The sequence below is a fragment of the Leptidea sinapis genome, chromosome 31, assembly GCF_905404315.1.
Source record: "Leptidea sinapis chromosome 31, ilLepSina1.1, whole genome shotgun sequence".
Taxonomy (NCBI): domain Eukaryota; kingdom Metazoa; phylum Arthropoda; class Insecta; order Lepidoptera; family Pieridae; genus Leptidea; species Leptidea sinapis.
The window spans coordinates 10,020,371-10,040,282 of NC_066295.1; the positions used below are offsets into that span (position 1 = coordinate 10,020,371).

The 19,912-nt window shown below is 33.6% G+C and overlaps 1 protein-coding gene across 2 annotated transcripts; it reads left to right on the forward strand.

Moving 5' to 3' along the window:
* Positions 1–245: 245 nt before the first annotated feature.
* Positions 246–19,870, forward strand: LOC126974147 (uncharacterized). Of its 2 annotated transcripts, none has more exons than XR_007731477.1 (2): positions 246–414; positions 17,366–17,514. XR_007731477.1 is itself a non-coding variant. In XM_050821583.1 (2 exons), exons 1-2 carry the CDS (start codon positions 16,969–16,971, stop codon positions 17,850–17,852), a joined length of 537 nt encoding a protein of 178 aa, XP_050677540.1. In that variant the 5' UTR covers positions 16,780–16,968; the 3' UTR covers positions 17,853–19,870. The 2 variants fall into 2 exon arrangements, 1 of the variants encoding a protein (XP_050677540.1); XM_050821583.1 differs by lacking the exon at positions 246–414 and adding an exon at positions 16,780–17,018 and having other exon boundaries at positions 17,366–19,870.
* Positions 19,871–19,912: the final 42 nt, after the last annotated feature.

Genomic DNA, 19,912 nt, shown 5'->3' on the forward strand with positions numbered 1-19,912 from the left:
AATTTATGCGTTTAGGCAGAGTTCTGCTTCGTTCTGTCAACTTGCCAATGTATTTATACCTAATTAAACACAAAACATTTTCGTAAAAATCATATTTATCCATAGTATGATTATAAAAATTACCAAAAAGGTGGATTATTAGGATTTGTTTGGTGCGAACTCGGAAGGCAAAGGGTCGCGGCAAAGCTATGGCAAAGCCCTGCGCGTCGCGCCCTCTTCATAATGTGGAGTCAGTTTGGCGCGAGCTCTTGCTGCGTACGGACGTGTTGTGTGTTAAGTAATGTAGCCTGTTTGAACAAGTGTTAAGTTGATCGTTTGAGGTTGCCATAATATGTTTGAACTGAGCGCTCCATTTTTTAGATAAACGATTTTGTTGCTCGGACTTTGTGTTTCGTGATTTTGGACGTTGTTGAGGTATCTAATTGTTTTAATCGATTATGTGTGTCAGTTTAATTAATTGTTAAGTGAATTAAAAAAAAAAAAAAAAACAAAGTAATATTTAATATTTTTAAGGTCGCCAAGGTAATGGCTTTCTAACATTTAAATCGTAAGTTATTATTCAATTAGCGCAATTATTTTTTTAGAAAGCGCAAAGATTACATTATAATAGACACGAATTAAAAGTTATGGACAATTAATTAAACTTATTAAAATAATTGTTTAATTTTTAAGCTATGTATAAGAGTATGTATTAGATAGTTAAATAATGATGAAGTATGTAATTGCTTCGCCTCTTAATCAAACCGGTCCCCCTCTATCTACGGCTTACTAAATCTATTGCATTTTTAATCCTCAAATCACGAGTGTCAATTTACCTGACTAGCCCTTTTGTTCAGATAGTACTATCTCTCTCATATCGCTGACGTGAGAGGAGGATGGTCTCTGTTCTCGTTTCGAAAATACCTAACAATAGCCCACGAATTAAGCTTTGAAATTATAAATATAAATAGAAAATTAAAAGTTTTAAGTAATATGTACCTACATAATAATGTGTATATAATTTGCATTAAATTAAAAACGTACTAAAGATAAGAAATTTTAATTACACATAATTTAAGTTTAAACGTTAAATTTTTTATTAAAATTAAAATAATCATATCGTTTTCTGAAAATGTATAATTGTTTGATTATTTTTGTTTCAATGATGAATAAAACCAACGGTATTTTAAAGTTTAATATAAAACGCAGCTAATACAATTTAGTTACCTTTTAAGAGGTATACAACATTCTGTCTATTAACTTAATAAATCTATGACGAAATTAGAAAAACCTTTTATGAATTATTACAACGTAGGTCAACGAAAACTGTTCGTTGACTTCATGCTTATGAACCTTTTTTAAAAGGTAACTTTTAAATGCCATAAATTATACATACTACGTCCTATATTGATAATTATTTTTAGCTGTGATTATGAATAACAAAATTACAAATTAACGTAAGAAGCTAAAGATAATAAATACCTATTTAGTTCACTCTATTTTCTTGCAAGCAAAGCCAACAAATTCCTCTAAGATTTCTTATCTCTTCATTGTACTAATCTTAAAACTTAAAAAAAAGTAAGCATTATTCTTATCATTGGAAAGAACTTTACAAACAAGGAAATACCTAAGCAGCTATAAAAGTTGTAGGTATCATCTCAGATTCACAATTGAATAATCTAATAAATTATCCATTTTATTTCTATTAAAATAATGTTTTTTAACAAATTCTAGTTCTAAATACCTGTATGATATAAGTTTCGATAAAGGCACATTTCTCTTCATGTTTACAATTTTATAGAGTGTATTTTTTACATGAAACCCTGATTTAATTACTGAACTAAAAGTATATTTCATTTTAGAAATCAAATCAGGAATTTAATCATCAGTTTTAGAAATAAGCTGGAACAGAGATACATACAGACATTAAAATAGTCATAATGTCGTTAATATTCTTATAATTTAGTTTTATTAATATGTGTATAGATTACTGTAATAAAACTGATCGCGTGCGCTTGGTACTTACCTTCAAAATTTGCCATAATCTGAAGCCTATACTTTACTTTGCCATATACTGAAGTATTGAAAGAAAAAAAAGGAGCACATAGACAAAAATTTTCGTGTGATAATTCTGATTCAAAGCGATAATAGCGCCATCTAGATTCCAATCGTTAAAACACGTATAAAAGCAATGTATTTCAGCTATCGAATGGCATAGACCGCGCTACTTTTCAACTCAAAATAATCATCGAATTTTTGCTTCGTTAGGCCACGTTCGTTAGGTTTTTTTTCTTAGAGTCGCCTGATGATTCGTTATGACAAAAATCATTTACTTCAGGCATTTAGACCCTTACTTTGCTTGTTTACTTATGTGAACTATCAACTTAGGGTTGTCAAATATATTCTGTGCCTAATCATTTTTTAATATAAGTCATGTGAACTAATATCCAAAGTTTGTTCTGATGTAGTCAGGAATGACCACCAAAATACTGAAATTCTTCCCAACCCTGAGCGAACAGGTTTTCGATCCGCTACAATAGGTAGTCCCAGAAGTGATCAACGCCCCCCTACTTTATATATGAAGACAAATAACCCACTTGACTATGCATCAACACGTCCAGATGGTGCGCTTCTTAAGTTTTTCTTCCAAAATTTCGTTCTCTGGCATTTTAACAAGTATCAGTTTTGGTCACATTTTTATCGACCCATTTCTTAAGATGGTTTGATTTTTGTCTGCCTTACTACAAACAGATTGCGTCACCGATTTGCCGTCGTTAATAAAACAAAATCTATGATGTTTCTTAGCGTGACAGCCCTAACATGCTGAGAGTATACAGCATGTCTGCAGTTTGCACTTTGCTGTGATACCTTTGGTCCAGTAATTAGTAACCCTGACAGCTATGCTATGGTGTTCATAATTCGAATAGGAGTAAGTAACAACCTTATTTTTATGCTAAGTTCGTATATTGTATTAATAATGTCTGGAACCTGTAGCAGACCAGGCTATGCCTAGTTTGCGGCTATTTAATGCGTTTTTTTTTAAAAACCCCTTCACAATGGATATCGTCCTGAAATAAACATTTGTTCCAACTCTCAGCTTTCCAAACTCGTTATAAATAGGGACAAAAGGTTTCTTGATTGTATGTATATGTTTCGAATGTACAATTGTGCAGACTAAAAACATCGATCAACAGTTATTAACTTCTGCTCAACTTGAACCGGCACTAAAGCAGCTCATTTTCTGCTCAAATAAAAACGTTGCTTGGCAAGTCTCCCAATACAATATTAAAACCATCTTGAAATGGTAAAAAACCTTATACACTGCAGTGATAGAGGAAAATATAAAGAAAAACTCCCAAAGTGGAATGTAAGCCGAATAAGAAGAAGTGTTGTAATATTGATTGTGTTCGGGTGTTTCTATATTATACTAAATTGCAAATGCAAACAAATATTTGCTTTAATCTTAGATATTTTATCCGTCTAGATAGTCTCTTGATGTTAGACAGCCGATAAAAACAAGCCAGGAATTATAGTTTAGAGTGTACAATCTACGTCTTACACTCGCGATTTGTACGACACTTTGTGTCAGTGTGCGTGAATTGCTCAAAATAGAGGTTAGTTATAGAGTCTATCTGGATGTATAAATGATCGAAGACTTTAATGTTTGCGTGGCAATTCTCTTAATAATAAACAAAGTAAATAAATAATGTAATTTATTTTAATATTACACCGGTTTGTAAATTAAATTTAAAATTAATCCGATCTACCAATAGATATTGTACATACGCCTATTATGTAAGGGTTGCCTCATAATTGAAACTTTCATAATATGTATGGATCGATAATTGCATCAGGTACTATATCGAAGGCGCATATTTTTTTTGAAGCCGTTGAAGTCATATTAGATAATTTTAATATATATAAATCCAGTGTCCTGATGTTTGTTTCCAGTGAACTCCTAAACTAATGAACGGATATTAATGGGGGATTATTTCTTGGAGTGCAGTTTACTCCAACTTGAGAGATAGAATAGTTTTTATTTCGATTTGGGACCCATACTTATATTTAAATTCCAATATTTGTTTTGTATGGACATATTTTCTATGAGAGAATTTATTGACGCACGGTTTGACAGTTCCGCTGTAATTAAATAATTCTTGATGTTATGAAATATTATTGACAAATTCATATAAAAACGGTATTTAATTTATTTTGTACAGAACAGCGTATGTCTAAATAATTTGAATTCAACGTGGCAGCCCTACTTCGCATCAGTAATATTTTGAATTACACGTGGCAGCCCTACTTACCAGAAGTAATATTTTCCATCGCGAGCGACGCTCCCTGTTTTCAGTTTTTATTCATCCTCGTGTTACAGAACGTAAGCCGTTATAAATATAACTGTCCTCAGCGACTATAAAACTCTAACAGCACGTAATTTATCGCGACCGCTAATCAAAACGTTCATACAATACGCTCTACATCGCTTGTCTACTACCAGGCTTGTTAACCAATCGTCCTTCCTAGCAGTCAACGGAGTGAACGTAATACGAATAAATCAAAAGTGATTATGTAGCGGGTTTTGTTTTATTGAAAGTACAATTTTGACTTGTGAAAATCATAAACAGTCATTGTAATAAATTAATTAATTATCTTCTCGATGAATTTATAGAAGTAATAAAAAGATCAATACAAATGAATGTACTAATTTGCAAATAGTTTCATAAAAAGTCCGGTACGTTAAAATAACTTCGATTTTTGAGCTGCATTGGGTCTGTTAGGAACTATTTCTATACTAGGGTTGTCTCATTATATAACAATGCGTACGTCGCGATATAATTAGATTCTGTAAGATTAAACCCAGTCGCTTAAGTACGGTACTAGTATATATGCAATAATTAGTTCCATATTAATTAGTATAACTCAGTGTGTCGTTATTATTCAATCACATTAATGCAAATATAATAAAATTTATTGAAGAATCCATAAATATCCAAATGTTTTGAGTAATCCTTAGTGTTAATTCCGCTAATATAAACATTTCGACACGTGTTTCGCCTCTACACGAGGCATCTTCAGGACATGTTGACTCGCCACATTTCCAAATATAATATCTGAAAAAACACCCATAAATAATGTAAAAAATTTAATCAAAATCAGTGACATTCATGAATGTTATTTTTCTTTTCTTTTTACCACATCGGAAAAGTTCGAGCTTTAATGAGAATAAGTGGCAAGAAATTCATTGTCACTCTTTTAATGCAACATTTACAGCTTCGTCGTTATATAAATTACTATATTTACAATCTACCAACTATCAAATGGCCTATAGACATCTGCAGTACCTAGGGTTGCCACCTTTACTCTAAAATAGAATACTCGTTATCATGTAGGCGTAATCTATAACCTATAATATAACACTAATAGAGTATGCTAAGATAGTTTTTTTTTAAACAATGTTTACTATACTATTGCCAGTCATGTAATATTATGCAAACCCATTTTAAGCTATTGCATAGCTTAATAATAATTAATGAAATAAATAAATAATTATGATTGCATAAGTTGATAAAAAATGGTATGCAATAGATTTACCGCGGCAGGCCCCAAGTGCCACACGTCTTTTATTTTTATAATTATATTGTATTTAAAAATATAAAAATAACTGATACTCTTTTTTAGAGCCCGTATTTACCTCCTTTGAATTCAGATATGCTCTAATTTTTAGAACTTGGCAACCCTAGCAGTACCAGAGGTCAATACAGTACCGACTTTTGGAACGAGAGTATACAGGTTCCTAGAAGTATCTCAATAAAACATATTAGGGCTGTGTTGGTCCAAGTTTATTGTCGATATCATATTATTATACAACGCATTTTATCACGTTTTGTTGTGATAATGTACTACAGAATAACCTTGGAGGTATTGTATCCATTTTCATACTGCTTGCACACTTTGATTTGATACACAATACTGTTGAGTGAATTAATAAGTTAATTAAATTTCATCATGACCCCTGATCATCATCATCATACCAGAAGACGCCCATTGCTGGACAAAGGCCTCCCCAAAAGATCTCCAGTACGATCCAGTCCTGCGCTGCCCTCGTCCAAGCTATCCCGGTGATATTGACCAGATCATCGGTCCATCTTGTGGTTGGCATACCAACACTGCGTCTTCCTGTACGTGGTCGCTATTCGATGACTTTGCTGCCCCATCTGCCATCTGTCCGTCGAGATATGCGTCTTGCCCACTGCCACTTCAGTTTCGCAATCATCTGGGCTATGTCGGTGACTTTGATTCTCATACGGATCTCCTCATTTCTGTTTTAATCTCCGAGCATTGCCGGAGAGGAGGAGAGGCCATTGCTCTCTGAGCGACCATGAGCTTTATCATCAGGCCGTACTCCATACTTTTTATTGTCAAATTGTACAATAGTTTTTTAAATATGTTTCTTATTTAATCCATAATTAAATTATATAAATAACACAAAAGAATTACAGTATAATCCATTTATTATTACTTGGCTCTTAGCTATAATGATTGTCCCGTTATAATGATGCAGTTGTGGTGTGAAGTTTGGTTTCATACAAACTTCTATGAAATAACATTTCAGTATAGTGAATTCAAAACTCAAACATTTAATGACAAACCGCTTCTATTTTAACTTTAGTTTTGTAGAATGTTTTTTGGTAAAAGTGACTAAACTTGTTTTTTTTTTTTAATTTTTTGCATTCTACTTCTATCAAGTATTTAAACTAGATTTTTTATTATGCAAAAGAAAAACTGCCTTAATGTCAAGTATGATCAAAATGTTCAAGTGAATTGGCGAAAGATTTCGTGATATCTAATATATAAAATACTCGTGTCATGGTGTTAAAATTTGAACTCCTCCGAAACGGCTTGACCGATTCTCATGAAATTTTGAGTGCATATTGGGTAGGTCTGAGAATCGGACAAAATCTATTTTTCATCCCCCCAAATGTTAAGGGTGGTAAAGTTCACACGATTTATTTTTTTTAATATTTTTTTTAAATTTGTTTGATTATAAGTCAGCGTTAAAAAATACATAAACCTCAAATTTTCACCCATCTACGATCTACAGTTACTTTTGTATCGCGATTTTAATATCGGCAACACAACGTTTGCTGGATCAGCTAGTATAATATATATAATATACTAATAATCGGACAGCTAAATACATCATTAATTCATTAGTTATCACCCGAAAAAACATAAAATTAAATATTTTCAAGAATCTTAAAATTAATATAATACTTATCAATAGCGATTCAATGTATATGAAATGAACGATACTTTGTAATGATTTTCTTATAAATGGTAACTGATAAACAAATGATTTTGGTTAAAAAAATGGCAGTTGTGGAGACCACCGATAGAAGTGAAAATTTACAACTTTTAGTATTAAAATTTGGAATAACAATTAAATTAAATTATTGATTTAATTATTTATAAAAAAGATTTACACTGCTCTAATGTTGCACAATACGTCAGCTGTATAGCTACAGATACACTGCTATAATAATATCGATGATGCAAACTCACGAGATTTCACAAAAAGTGTCCAACTATATTATATTTATTTTTTTAATTATTTATTTATCAAACTATATTATATTTTTTTCTTTATATACATAACTATATTATATTTATTTCTTTATATTTGCATGTCGGTGACGCGAACCCATAAGATTTTCCCCAACCAAAAAGTGCCCAACGCGCCTTAAAAAGTTATCACTTCAAATATGGCGTATAAAATAACTTCTCATACTCGACAAGACAAGAATTGCATCCTATTCAAATTTTATGAAAAAAAAAATCAAATGAAGCGTACAGGATACTTGATTTTCATTTATTTACATGAATTGCGTATGTTAAGAATGGTATTGACTCGGCACGGAGGGCCGTATACTAATCTACTGTAATATTAATGTTACGGGCGAAACATCTGATAGCGACTTGCTAAATTGGATTTGGGAAGTTTCTTAAGACACAGTGTGCCTAAGAAATCCGACCATAGAGGCTAAGGTTTAATATGTTTATCTATACTATTATTATAAAAAGGAAATATTTGATTGTTTGTTTGCATTGAATAGGCTTCGAAATTAATGAACCGATTTGAAAAATTGTTTCACTGTTGGGAAGTTATACTTTCCCCGGGTAACAAAGGCTATGTTATATTTTCAAAAAATTAGGGATTCTTACTAAAACTTCAACAGAACTCTAGCTGAACTGCAACTTAGTCCATCCACTCTTTACCGAAAAAAAAAACACATTATAATCGATGGACAGCGATTTATATCCCACGTATGATAGCAACCTAGCGAAACTCTCTAAGAAAAAAGTGATTCACTCGATTGTATGAAACGTGCAGTCATTGATAGATTGACTGATGACGGCTATAATCTTATAAAAAACGAAGATAGCCAAAATCCACTACGTTTTAAGAAACTGTTCGCTTTCAAACTTAGCCGGATTATACTTCATCGCCAATCGCCATACTGTAATTACTACTCATTCAAACTTAAACCAAATCACTGCACGTTTCATACTAAACTAAATTAAAATTTTTACTTAGGCAGTCCCACCTCATATTACGTAGTATTTACATCCTCTTTGTATGATAGTAACCATTTCAATGTTGAGTTATGACATATAAAAATTGTTTTTTTTTTTTTTAGTTTGTTAGTCAATTCAGCATTGATTGATATCGAATGTGTTTGCCAAAGCGCAGTACAGTTTATACAGTAAATATTTGTTTATGATTCAATATTACTACACTCGCCGATATTACGTGACTTAAAAATCATACTGACAATCATATAATTCGCTGCCAATTAAAAGAAAAGTTCCCGTTCAAATTAATTGTTCAACTTTCAAAATTCACAGCATAATATTATCTATAATAATGGAAATATAAATATGTATATTTATTTACCTATTATAATGACGCTTTTTGTAGTTTTAATTAAAAATAATTTTCTTGTTATTTCAAATCAAATAAGATTTATTCAATCAGGTCAAAAAATTACACTTGAATTAATTTTAAAGGTTATAAATTTTACCATTTATCACCACTTCGGAAAAATTTGAGCTTAAATGAGAACTGGCCAGATACTCATTGCGACTCTTTTATTTCAATTTCGACAGCTTCATCAATTTACAAATTAAAAAAAAAGCGATGCAACAAAACAAAAGTACTCAAACGTCATAACTTACAGGGGCAAATAAAAAAAAAATCATATTAATAAAAAAAACTACTCGAGTTATTTCCGTAGTATAGCAGATACATCCAAATACAGGTTTTTTTGGGAACATTATTTCAACATAAATATATTGATTACAAAAACGGGTTGCACTCCGGGAGTGCCGGCAGGAATACTTGAACATTAACGTTATGCATTTGATTTAATATTTTAATGGCAAGTCAAAGTACTAGCAATTATGTGGTTAAATACAATCTTATTTATTGCGGTATCGTACACAATTATAATTTATATTGCATAAAAATTAACATTTTCATTTACTTTCATCCATAATTTCAACGACTCTCTTACGAATTTTCGATCAGGCCACGTGTCCTGACGCGAGTTTAACATTTTATACCCCATCCCTAGAAAAGCGCTCAACGCCGCTCAAGAAGTTTTCACGTCAAAACAATATAATATCTTAAAGCAGAGCCTTAAGATAATCTCTATTGTCACCATATATATAACCTTTACCTTCTTACTTTTATAAATAGGTTATCTATGCGTTGAATGGTTCCGTAAGGTCCTATATTTCGTTCGGTCATTAGTTTATGCCTACTGTATGTTTGGAGGACAATCTAATTAAATATACCGTTACTGTTAATAGTTATAACGTATTGTCACGTACATTTAACATGGGTCTGTACGTGTGAGACAGAAATGAAAGTGCAGGTAGATACCTCACAGTACGAAAGTTTATCAAACCATTGAGTAATTCGATCTTAAGTCACGCTTCGTAGAGTTCAGAATTGTTCGGTTTTCTTCGAGGTCGCGCCAGTGGATGTTATACAAGCTTGGTTCCGAGGAGATTTATTAGATCGTAACATGGGGACGAAGTCTGTCGCATTCTTTAACAATCTGTTTGCCATAGATTTTTTGTTAGTCATCGGCGAATATGCCGAAGCCTCACCTTATAACTTGTGGTGTTTGTAAGAGAACAAATAATTATTTATATTAATAACTATTAATAATAATAATAATATTGACACACTTTTACACAAATCATCCTGCACCAAACTAGGCATATCCTGTACTATGGGTGCAAGACATTGATTATTTAATACAATGTTCTTACTTAAACATCCATGACTCGGAAACAAACATCCATAGTCATCAATATAAATGCATGCACCTACCGGGATTCAAACCCGGGACCTCTAGCTTAGTAGTCAGGATCAGTAACCATTCGGCTGTATGGGTCGTCTATATAATCTCTATGATATGTATTAATGTATCACTTTATTAACTTTTTATATTTATTACCAAAAAACAGACAAAAAAAACTTAAAATTAAAATTATACAATAACATATTACCGAACACAATACACATTCACATACACACTTACTCACACATACACACAACGTCACACACACACACACACCTTATAAGTGTGAGGTATGTAACTTAATGATTATAGATATGGAAGAGCGGGATATTCTGACACAGGTTTCATCACCTAAAAGAAGGGTCCAACCAACTATATCATGTAATACATTTGGTACCTAATAAGAAATTTGAATTATAAAGAGGTGAAGTTTGTGGGGTTGTAGGGGGTAATCTTTGGATTTACTGTTAATATTTACTAACCCGAAAAATGTAAAGATTTATATAATTATATATTTAAAAAAAGAAACAAATTAGTTAAATTAGTTTTCAACAATTGTTTATTTGCTTTTTTTTCTCTGTCTAAATGGGTGCGTCTAATAATTAATGTAATGAAGAAATTCGTAACATTTTAAAATCAAATAATTTTAAATGATAAAGTTCTCTTATATTAAATAATAATAAAATATAATTTCTTCAAGATTTTTTTTTAATAAATAAACATTTTAATTAACTGTTGCATCTCAATATATTCTTGATATTGTGATGTTTTGTGGTAAAGACTACTATAACATAAATGATAAATGAATCGGACATTTATCGAGAGAAACACATTTTTTTTTAATGATTATTGTTCTTAAAATTTGCAACTAGGAAATCTAATAAATTACATAATTTTGAAAAAATAAAGTAAAGTAAGTATATTTTTATTCAGTCGGTAATTACTTATCTCTATGGTGAAACTATATTATATTATAATAGGGATGTTATCTATTACTTTATGATCGAAACTGAATGGCACTTATTGTGAAAGCTAATTTGGTATACAAATTGATTTGTGGCTAAATTTATGGACGATGCGGGATTAGTATTTTTAATCCTAGAAGTGTGAAACAAAGAGCTACCTCAAATTAAGTATTGTATTGTTTGTTTATATCTATGCTTAAAATAACAAACTGTTAAGATTTGCATGAAGAAATCGGGATTTGAACAAGGGACCTCTGTCACAGTTCTCAAGCTCCACTAACCACTGGGCCGATCTAAATGCATTTGTCTTTGACAAACATAATATAAAACACCCTGGATATTCAGACGTGGTGACAAAATCGCGCATGCCTCCGCGCCATTCACAAACGAACCCAGTACCCATATTGAAGTTGGAACTCAAACCCAATAGACCTTTGCACAAATTTTGAGCAGCAGTAGATCAATGACACCGCTCAAATACATCCGTGGCTATAGTCATAGTATATAAATATTTAACTTCACTGACAAGCACGCTATTATCATGATCATATTGATATTCAAATAACTTTATCATCGGTAAAGATAATACTTGTATAAGTATTGATAATTATTATTGTTTGGTTCAAAATATTGTTTTCTTCACGTTTATTTGTAATCTGTTTTTTTTTGGATTTGTCATACCCAAACTCAGAGAACTCCATGTTGCCAATATACATCAAATTGTTTTGTGTGGTTTAATATGTTCTACTACTACTGCGATGCTTTGAACACTGAGTGCAAATCGTTTATTAGGTGTAGTAGGAGTATATCATTAATAAATTCCGACTGGGCTACGAGCCACAGCCAAATCATAGTATTGAGGGCTCCTTTTTCTGCAATTAGACCACCTTAATTCTGTCAATTTTGAGTACAGAGTTATTTTAGCACTCCAACCAGCTTAACTTCTTCACGAAGGATACCTTCCAGGGGTGTTCGAAGGCTATTGGAGCAACCTCATATTTTCGGCATTTTTGCAAATTGCCATTGCTGTATGGGGCAGAAGTCATTAGAAGATAAAGTGGGGAAATGGAGCAAGAGAGTTACGGAATGGTGCCCAGGAGGCGGCTAAAGGAGAGGAGAGACAGAACACACGGTGGGAAGATGAAATAAATTTGAAAGGAGGACTTAACTGGAGAAGAGTTACCCAAAGAAGAAATATTGGAAATCGTTGTAGGAGGACTTTGCTAGCAGACACACCTAAATAAGCGAAATTTTGTAATGTATTGCTTTGCATTCTTAGTTTTTCAAATGTTAATTTAGTACGGAATAGAATGCCTTATGATAAATATATTCAATAATTACATGAGTGACCGTTTTGTCTTCGACTAGGCAGTTTCTGCTCAGTAATTTGAGGAAATCGCCTCCCATCAAGTGAGCCTGTTACTCGTCCAATTGATGACAACATAAAAAGAAATGTAACATTTCTTGTTAAAGATTGAATTCAAAGCAATGACTATGTATGAAAAAGGTTATTTTGAAATAATAACACGTATGTACGCCTTCCGATAATGGCGTGCGTACTGAGCTAAATGTAGCGGCTTACATCATAATATTTGTGATTATATTTACTATGGTGAGCCGCCCTTGCTTCGCTACTGTTATAAAATTAAAATATATCCTATTATATGAATCATCAATAGTTTTAGTCGGTCAAGCTAAGCATCAAGTAGGATTTAAATTCCACTCTGGTTTATGGAGTCTTTGTAAAAATCCACGATATAACAAAAAATCTTCTGAGTTGCAGATATAAGTCATTTAATAAATAAAAAACATCCCAACATCTATGTCAATCACATCGGAAAACTTAAATAGTTAGCTAACTATATTTTATTGAAAAATAGAGAATTATGCTGAATTCTTACTGCCTTTTGTAACTTCGATCCCGAAGATTCTCTATATTACATGTGAAAGTGATTTTTGTAAGTCGTATCATATTTTGCCTTAGTATTGTCCAGGTAGTAGAAAGTAAAGATAAATTAAGTTGGACTAATAAAGCTCACGGCACGTTTGTTTTAGTTTCGAAAATCTCTTAAATACACAAAATTAAAGAAAATTCGACAATGAATGTTCATGTAGTGAACGAAGATGATTTACCTTCGAACGCGTGAGCCCCATCTAATGTCTTTTGATAAAAATTTAACATCAAAAGATAGAATTTTCAAAAATGATTTTACTTTTATGTGTGTTTTGCGATGATATGGTGATATAGAGAGAAGAGAAGAAAATAGATTTACTACCGAAACTTATAGAGCAAATATTGATGGAAAATTTTGAAAAGGTCTATATACACTCCAAAACAGATCGGGGATGCGCTGAACGGACTCCTGCGTGAAAGGTTTGATGCGTGTGAAAGAAGCCAAGAAGTACTAACCTACCTATTTCAAGACCTCTATATAGGTCTCTTAGAACTTTAGTCTATCCGTCTACTACAGTGTTTCTCAATCTATGGGTCAGGACCCCTAGGGGGGTCGTGAAGCCTAATTTGTTCGCCGCCGACAAAAAGAAAAGGCAAAGTAGACAGTAGTACTACACTCTACTAACAAAAACACAATTTAAGTGAGAGGGAGGGCCTTGTTTAATTTTACACAATTAGCAGTATTAAAGCAGGTTATCAACTGTAAAGTAGATCCTGTAGATGAAACCACAAATCGTGTTGCTTTTATTGACATGTTCAAAATCAAATCATGTTCTAATTGAAGTCTATTTTTTCCTTCTTCTTTTCACTTCAACCATTTGAAGAGAACGCTAGTTCACACATATGAAATGGCGAATGGTACTTAATACCTTTAGAGCTTTTCTTGCCATATTCTATATTCTTATGTTCTTTATATCCAAAACACGTCGACACTTTGTGTATAAAATCACTTTGAAAGACTATTGAAAAGTCTTAAGTAAAATCAAATTATATATTATTTCTGTGACTGGCAAGGGGTCGCCAGAATTTTTCGAACTGTAACGGGGTCGCGAAATAAATTAGATTGAAAAACAATGATCTAGTAGACATGCCGACATTTAGATGCATGTTATTTTACATTCATTGTTTGTCATTATAGATCTAGATACAATCATGTAAGTATAAGAACTAAAAAATATATAGATGGACCTTTTTCGGCTTGGAGCCAGCAAAGAAAAATATAGGTAATTAATTTTATCTAGCTTTATTTGTAGTTAACCAACCAATTTTGTCCAAAACTATTCACGTGACAAGTTCATCATACAATTAAAGATTTACAAACTATAGTTTATATTCCTCTAATCAAATTATAAAACATTTGTAACATTTAAGTTTATGGTAACCCGAGATTCTCTTTGAATTAAAAATTTAAATAGCTCCCTTTTCCTTTAAAATTTTTACTAATTCTACTAGTTAATTATTTACTAACTTTAACTTGTATACTATAACAGACTTTAACTTTTATACCTACGATAACTTCTGTTAAAGTACTTTTGTTTTCAGTTAAAATAATAATCAAAATCAAAATGCTCCTTTCTAATTTGTTTCTAATAGCATTTGTAGTTCGTGGATTCCGTTTTTCTATTGCGTAATATCATAACCAAGCGTAAAACAGAGCATATTAGATAATAGTATACAAGCCAATAACTTCATCAAGGATATTTGCGTCGTCTGTCTTCCGTTTGAGACAAATCATTGGTATAAACACTTCCAAGTATATAATATTATCTATCTCTAACTTTATTATAGATTATACGGTAATATTTGGTAGTCTCTAATGTGTCGGATGCTCAGACCGGACTCATGGCTGAAGTATATTGTCTGGTTTGGTATTTTTGGCATACGAACTCGCAGAACTATTGATACGGATGGATTTTAGTTTTCGATTAGGATTAGGTGTTGTCGATTTGCAAGCATTTTGCAGTTGTGAAGTGATAGTTAATAAAAAACAGTTAACCGAAGCTTAGTTATCCTAGTTTTTGGATATGTTAATATTAATTGATATGGAAGAGCGTGGCCTTCTGGCACACGTGTTCCTCACTTAATATACGCTCACGTTTGTACCATTTTTGTTACTGAAATAAATATTGTTTCATTTTTTTCAGTAATGCAATAAGGTAGGTAGGTGATAATTATATATGTTCTTTTTGTTATAAAGGTTAAATAAGGTTGGCCAAAGATCATATTGCAACCATAATTTATCAATTGTATAAGTATTTACTTGTTTTATTGAGGGATTTTAGAGCAAAGATACTCTTGCATCGTTGAATTTTTTCAGTTGAAATTAAAAAAAAATGGCTAATTTCTCTAGAATGTGTATTGGGAACAGTTAAAACATTAATTACTAATTCCTAAACTACAAACTCCACTACATATATCAATAATAATAGCTTTCTCCAATGTTTCATTTAAATATGTAAAACTATGTTCTCACATAGTTTTTTTTCTAACTTGATCAATCTTATTATTTTAGCCGATCTCACCATGAGACCTCTCGTTACACTTAACAGAATTTGATCGATAAACTTTCGTCTAGACATTTCTGTTATATTCCATATTGTTCCAGACTGTCTTCGGTATAGTCTTCTTGATTGGACACTTCCCTAACGATCCTGAATCCTGTGTAATGTACCTATTAGGTCCCTCCTTTATTGAAAATTCTAGAATACAAAACACAATATGATTCAAACAGTGTTCGAATAATGTAAGGTGTTAACTAGTAACGCCTGACGTAGACAGACATTACAAAGAAATTCACACCTAACCTAAGATTTTCCGCTAAATTTATAGCAATGTCAAACAATAGTGATTAGTGCTGTTTCCAATGTTTCAAATTTCCAATAATTTATTTATTCTTCGCTTTCCTGTTGGGTATTCAATTATGTTATCAATTAGCATGGACTATGTACTTATTGTATGTGGTTTCCTTCATTACTTATTATAGTTTATTTTCTATATATCTACGTAGCTGATGAAAAGCCATTTTCCTGCCTAATGATAATGTACAATTTTCTCCCTAATTAAGACTTTTCTCTTAAAAAGTTTGTCCAAGGAAACATATTTGTAGATTTCCCATTCTTGGCTATGATGCATGTTGGAAAATTATTATTTTTCGTATTCGACGTGTTCGTTGAGTTAACATCCGAAATGGCTTGAGAACCTCTTATGTATCAGAATTTTTTTAGTATTTGAGTACAATATAGATTAAGATGCTATCCTCTCACTCTCTGTTTCTTGTTCTCCCTTACTGTTTCATTATCCCGTCCCGCATTTCTTGTCTGATAGCAAGGTCTTGCCATTTAAAGATTTGTGTCGTAAACAAATAGAACGAGTCATTGCAGTCAATATCGTTTAAATGACGGTTCGTACTTCATAACGACGTCACCGGTTTCCTCTCAGTGTACGTAGCAATACTGCTACTATACGAATGACGCAATTGGCTTTTTCAATGTCTTATCTACGGTGAGGTGTACTGTCATTTGGCGAGCGGTCGTCGCGCTGCGCGCACGCTCCACCGGCCATCTTGGAAACATTTATTTTTGTTACATTTGTGCCTTCTGCACTCACCGCTATCGAGGACGAACTGCGCGCTTTCAGTGCTAGTGTTTCGAGCTTTGTTTTTGTGATCAAATCAATCAGTGATTTATTTGTGTTGATGATGTTTATGTCTGGATTCTTTATTCTCTCTCCTGAAATATCAGCGAGGTGGGTGTTTTTAAAAATATTTATAGGTCACGTAGTCAAACTCAGATCCCAGGTCTCGTATGGTCATGATTATAGCGTATCTTATTGACCTGTTTAGTCGTCGCCGAGGCATTGTTCTTTGACCTAGTACTTGTATCGCTGCAGATTATAATAAAAGCGGAATTCTTGCGGCTTGTTTAAATAAGCGATTACACCGAACACGCTCCATATTTCGGACGCTCAAACTTATATTTTACGGACGTAAATTGATTATTATGTCGTTAGGCAACATTATGCAAACCAGTTTCATAATTTGCACTTTATGAACCCAGAGCATGTAAGGTAATGGAATGATGTGATTGTTACAGAATGACTCCGCAAGAGGAACGTGAGAGTTCGCGTGGAGGCGAGATAGCGGACGCGTTCGAGGATGACATGTTTGGTCCATCGCGGACTGAGCCTGCCGCGCGTCCCAAGTTGTCCATGATCTCCGCCAGGCTGCGCGCCAACGAGGAACGCAAGCGTGTCATCGAGATCTGCTCGCAGAAGCTAGAGAATATAGAAGACCCCGCCCGCGATCTGCGGCGATCAGTCTGCATCAATAATACGTACTGTCGGCTGAGCGAGGAAGCGAGAAGAGAGAAAGAAGCCAGGCGACGTCGGGCGAGAGAAGAATGCGACGATTCCTGGATAGGGAAGAAGGCCCGGCGCGCTGTTGAAGACGAGTGCTTAGCGTTGCTGGACGCAATCCCTGAACTTGGCGATGCTAATCTTGGTTGCGCACAGCTGGCGCGGCAGATGCCCCGACAAGACGTGATGCTGCCCCCAGGTCTGCTGACGGTGATGGACTCGTGACCGCGTCGCTCTACGCATCTACACACGCCGCTGTGATGCCAGCCAAGTGAGAATTGCTCGGGCGAGGTCACAGTCGAGTCGCTGACCGACTTACCGGACGCGTTCTGACCGAACTCGCCCGAACCGCCCGCCACGTTCCGGCTCCTGTCACCCGCCACTTCGCAAGTCGCCACCAGCCCCACACCTGATGGAGCGGTACTGGACATCGATGATTGTACACACGTTACCCCACGAACGTTTAGCCAATTCTATTATTAAGATGAGTACTTAGAAGTGGTTTTATTATTTAGTGAAAGTTGCTCAGGCGCTAGAGACGGGCGCGAACCGCGATCAGTTTGACAACTTATTGGAGGACTTTTGCGATGTAAAGTTCACGGGATTGTGAGGAAAGTAAAGGATAACTTCGGAGTTTAGCCTTAAGCCACGTTTCATTTATGTTATTGTACTAAAAGTAGTTTAATTTAGATAAATATTAAGACGGTTAAGTGATAGTGCAAAATAACTGGGAACGGTTACGCGTGATAATGTATAACCATTAGTCCTCAGTAACTTATTTATAGCTCCGAGTGAGATTAGATATGTTTAAGATGCGTTTGATACAAGAATTCTCCAAACGAATAATAATTATTCGATAAAGTTTGAAAGTAAAAGCCGAGTGCAGTGCGCTATGAAGCGCGAGAGAGCGCGCTTCTGCCGTCTCGCTCGCACGTCTAGTGAACGATTCTTGTTACGTATATGACATGGCCGTAACAAAGGAAAAAACACTTTATTCGCTATGACGTGAGGCACTTCGCGGTACTTGGGTACCACATCGGTGATATGACCTTACTCGCGTACAAGATATCCAAACGTTGTTCCAAACCTTGGATTAAATGTTGCATTTTACAAGTCTGAATCATATTAATTTTATTAATGTGTTTTGTTTTGCGCTTTGTATCTTTATATGTATATTTTAGTTACCTTGTCCAATTATTTACGCTTTGTTACCACACGTGAAATTGGTTACTACTTCATTTATTTTGTACTTATTATTATTTAGCGAATATTTAGCTGTGTTGTCATTGTTATTTTATTTTAGGCGAACGTTTTAGTTGAAATGTAACGGTATTGCTAACAGATGGTTGTGCAATAGACTAGGTTCTAATGCGTTGTGCAATTTTGTGAGGAAATTGTATTGAAATCTTAATTGTCGCAAAATATTGTATGAGCCGGTTATACCCCTCTGAATAGCAAGTAGGCACCTGTAGTAAGTCGTCCGGGTATAGGGAGGAGGGGGTATAATGGGGTGGCATGGGGTAAAGTGGGGCAAAGCTAACCGTTCCCAGCACTACTGTGATATTAGCCTAGCCTGTATGTTGTATTTGTGCTAGTTCCCTCATCTTTTAGATTTTGTGCTATGTACAAAGGCTTCAAGAGATTTAAAACTTACGGCCATTTTATACGGATAGCCCGACTTAATGTAATTATACCCGATAATTGTAATAAAATAACGTCTTTTGCGTTAATAAAACAACGTGTGTAGTTTTACAGATGAAGATTTTAAATGCTTAATATGTCTCTTCGATTAGAAGAACGGATATATGTATTATAATAAATGTTATCATCGCTCGGCGAAAAGAGCGAGACGGATATATTGATACGTATTCTTACAAAATAAGTTCGGAATGTTGTACTATTTGTTATATGTCAACCATTTTAAAATCTCTCCTTCGATGATTGTTATGAAATCCCTTTAGCTTAGGGCATTATGTAAGGAACCACTAAAACGCACATTATGTAGTTATTATCATACAGTCAAGACAAGATTCAAAGATTTTTGTATAAATAATGTTAATGATGACGTCACGTTTTGGTGTTGCCTGTTGTTAATATAATGTTTAATACAAAAGTGTTAATGCTAATTAAAGGCACAGGTCGTTGTCCAAGTCCTGTCTCGTGACTCATTCACTTAAAACAAAGCGTATGTTTCATAAAATTATAAAATGGATTCTTGTAAATAAAATCGTTTTTAGTTTTCATTTGTTTTGTTTCTGTAACCCTGTAGTATAAGTTTAATGTAC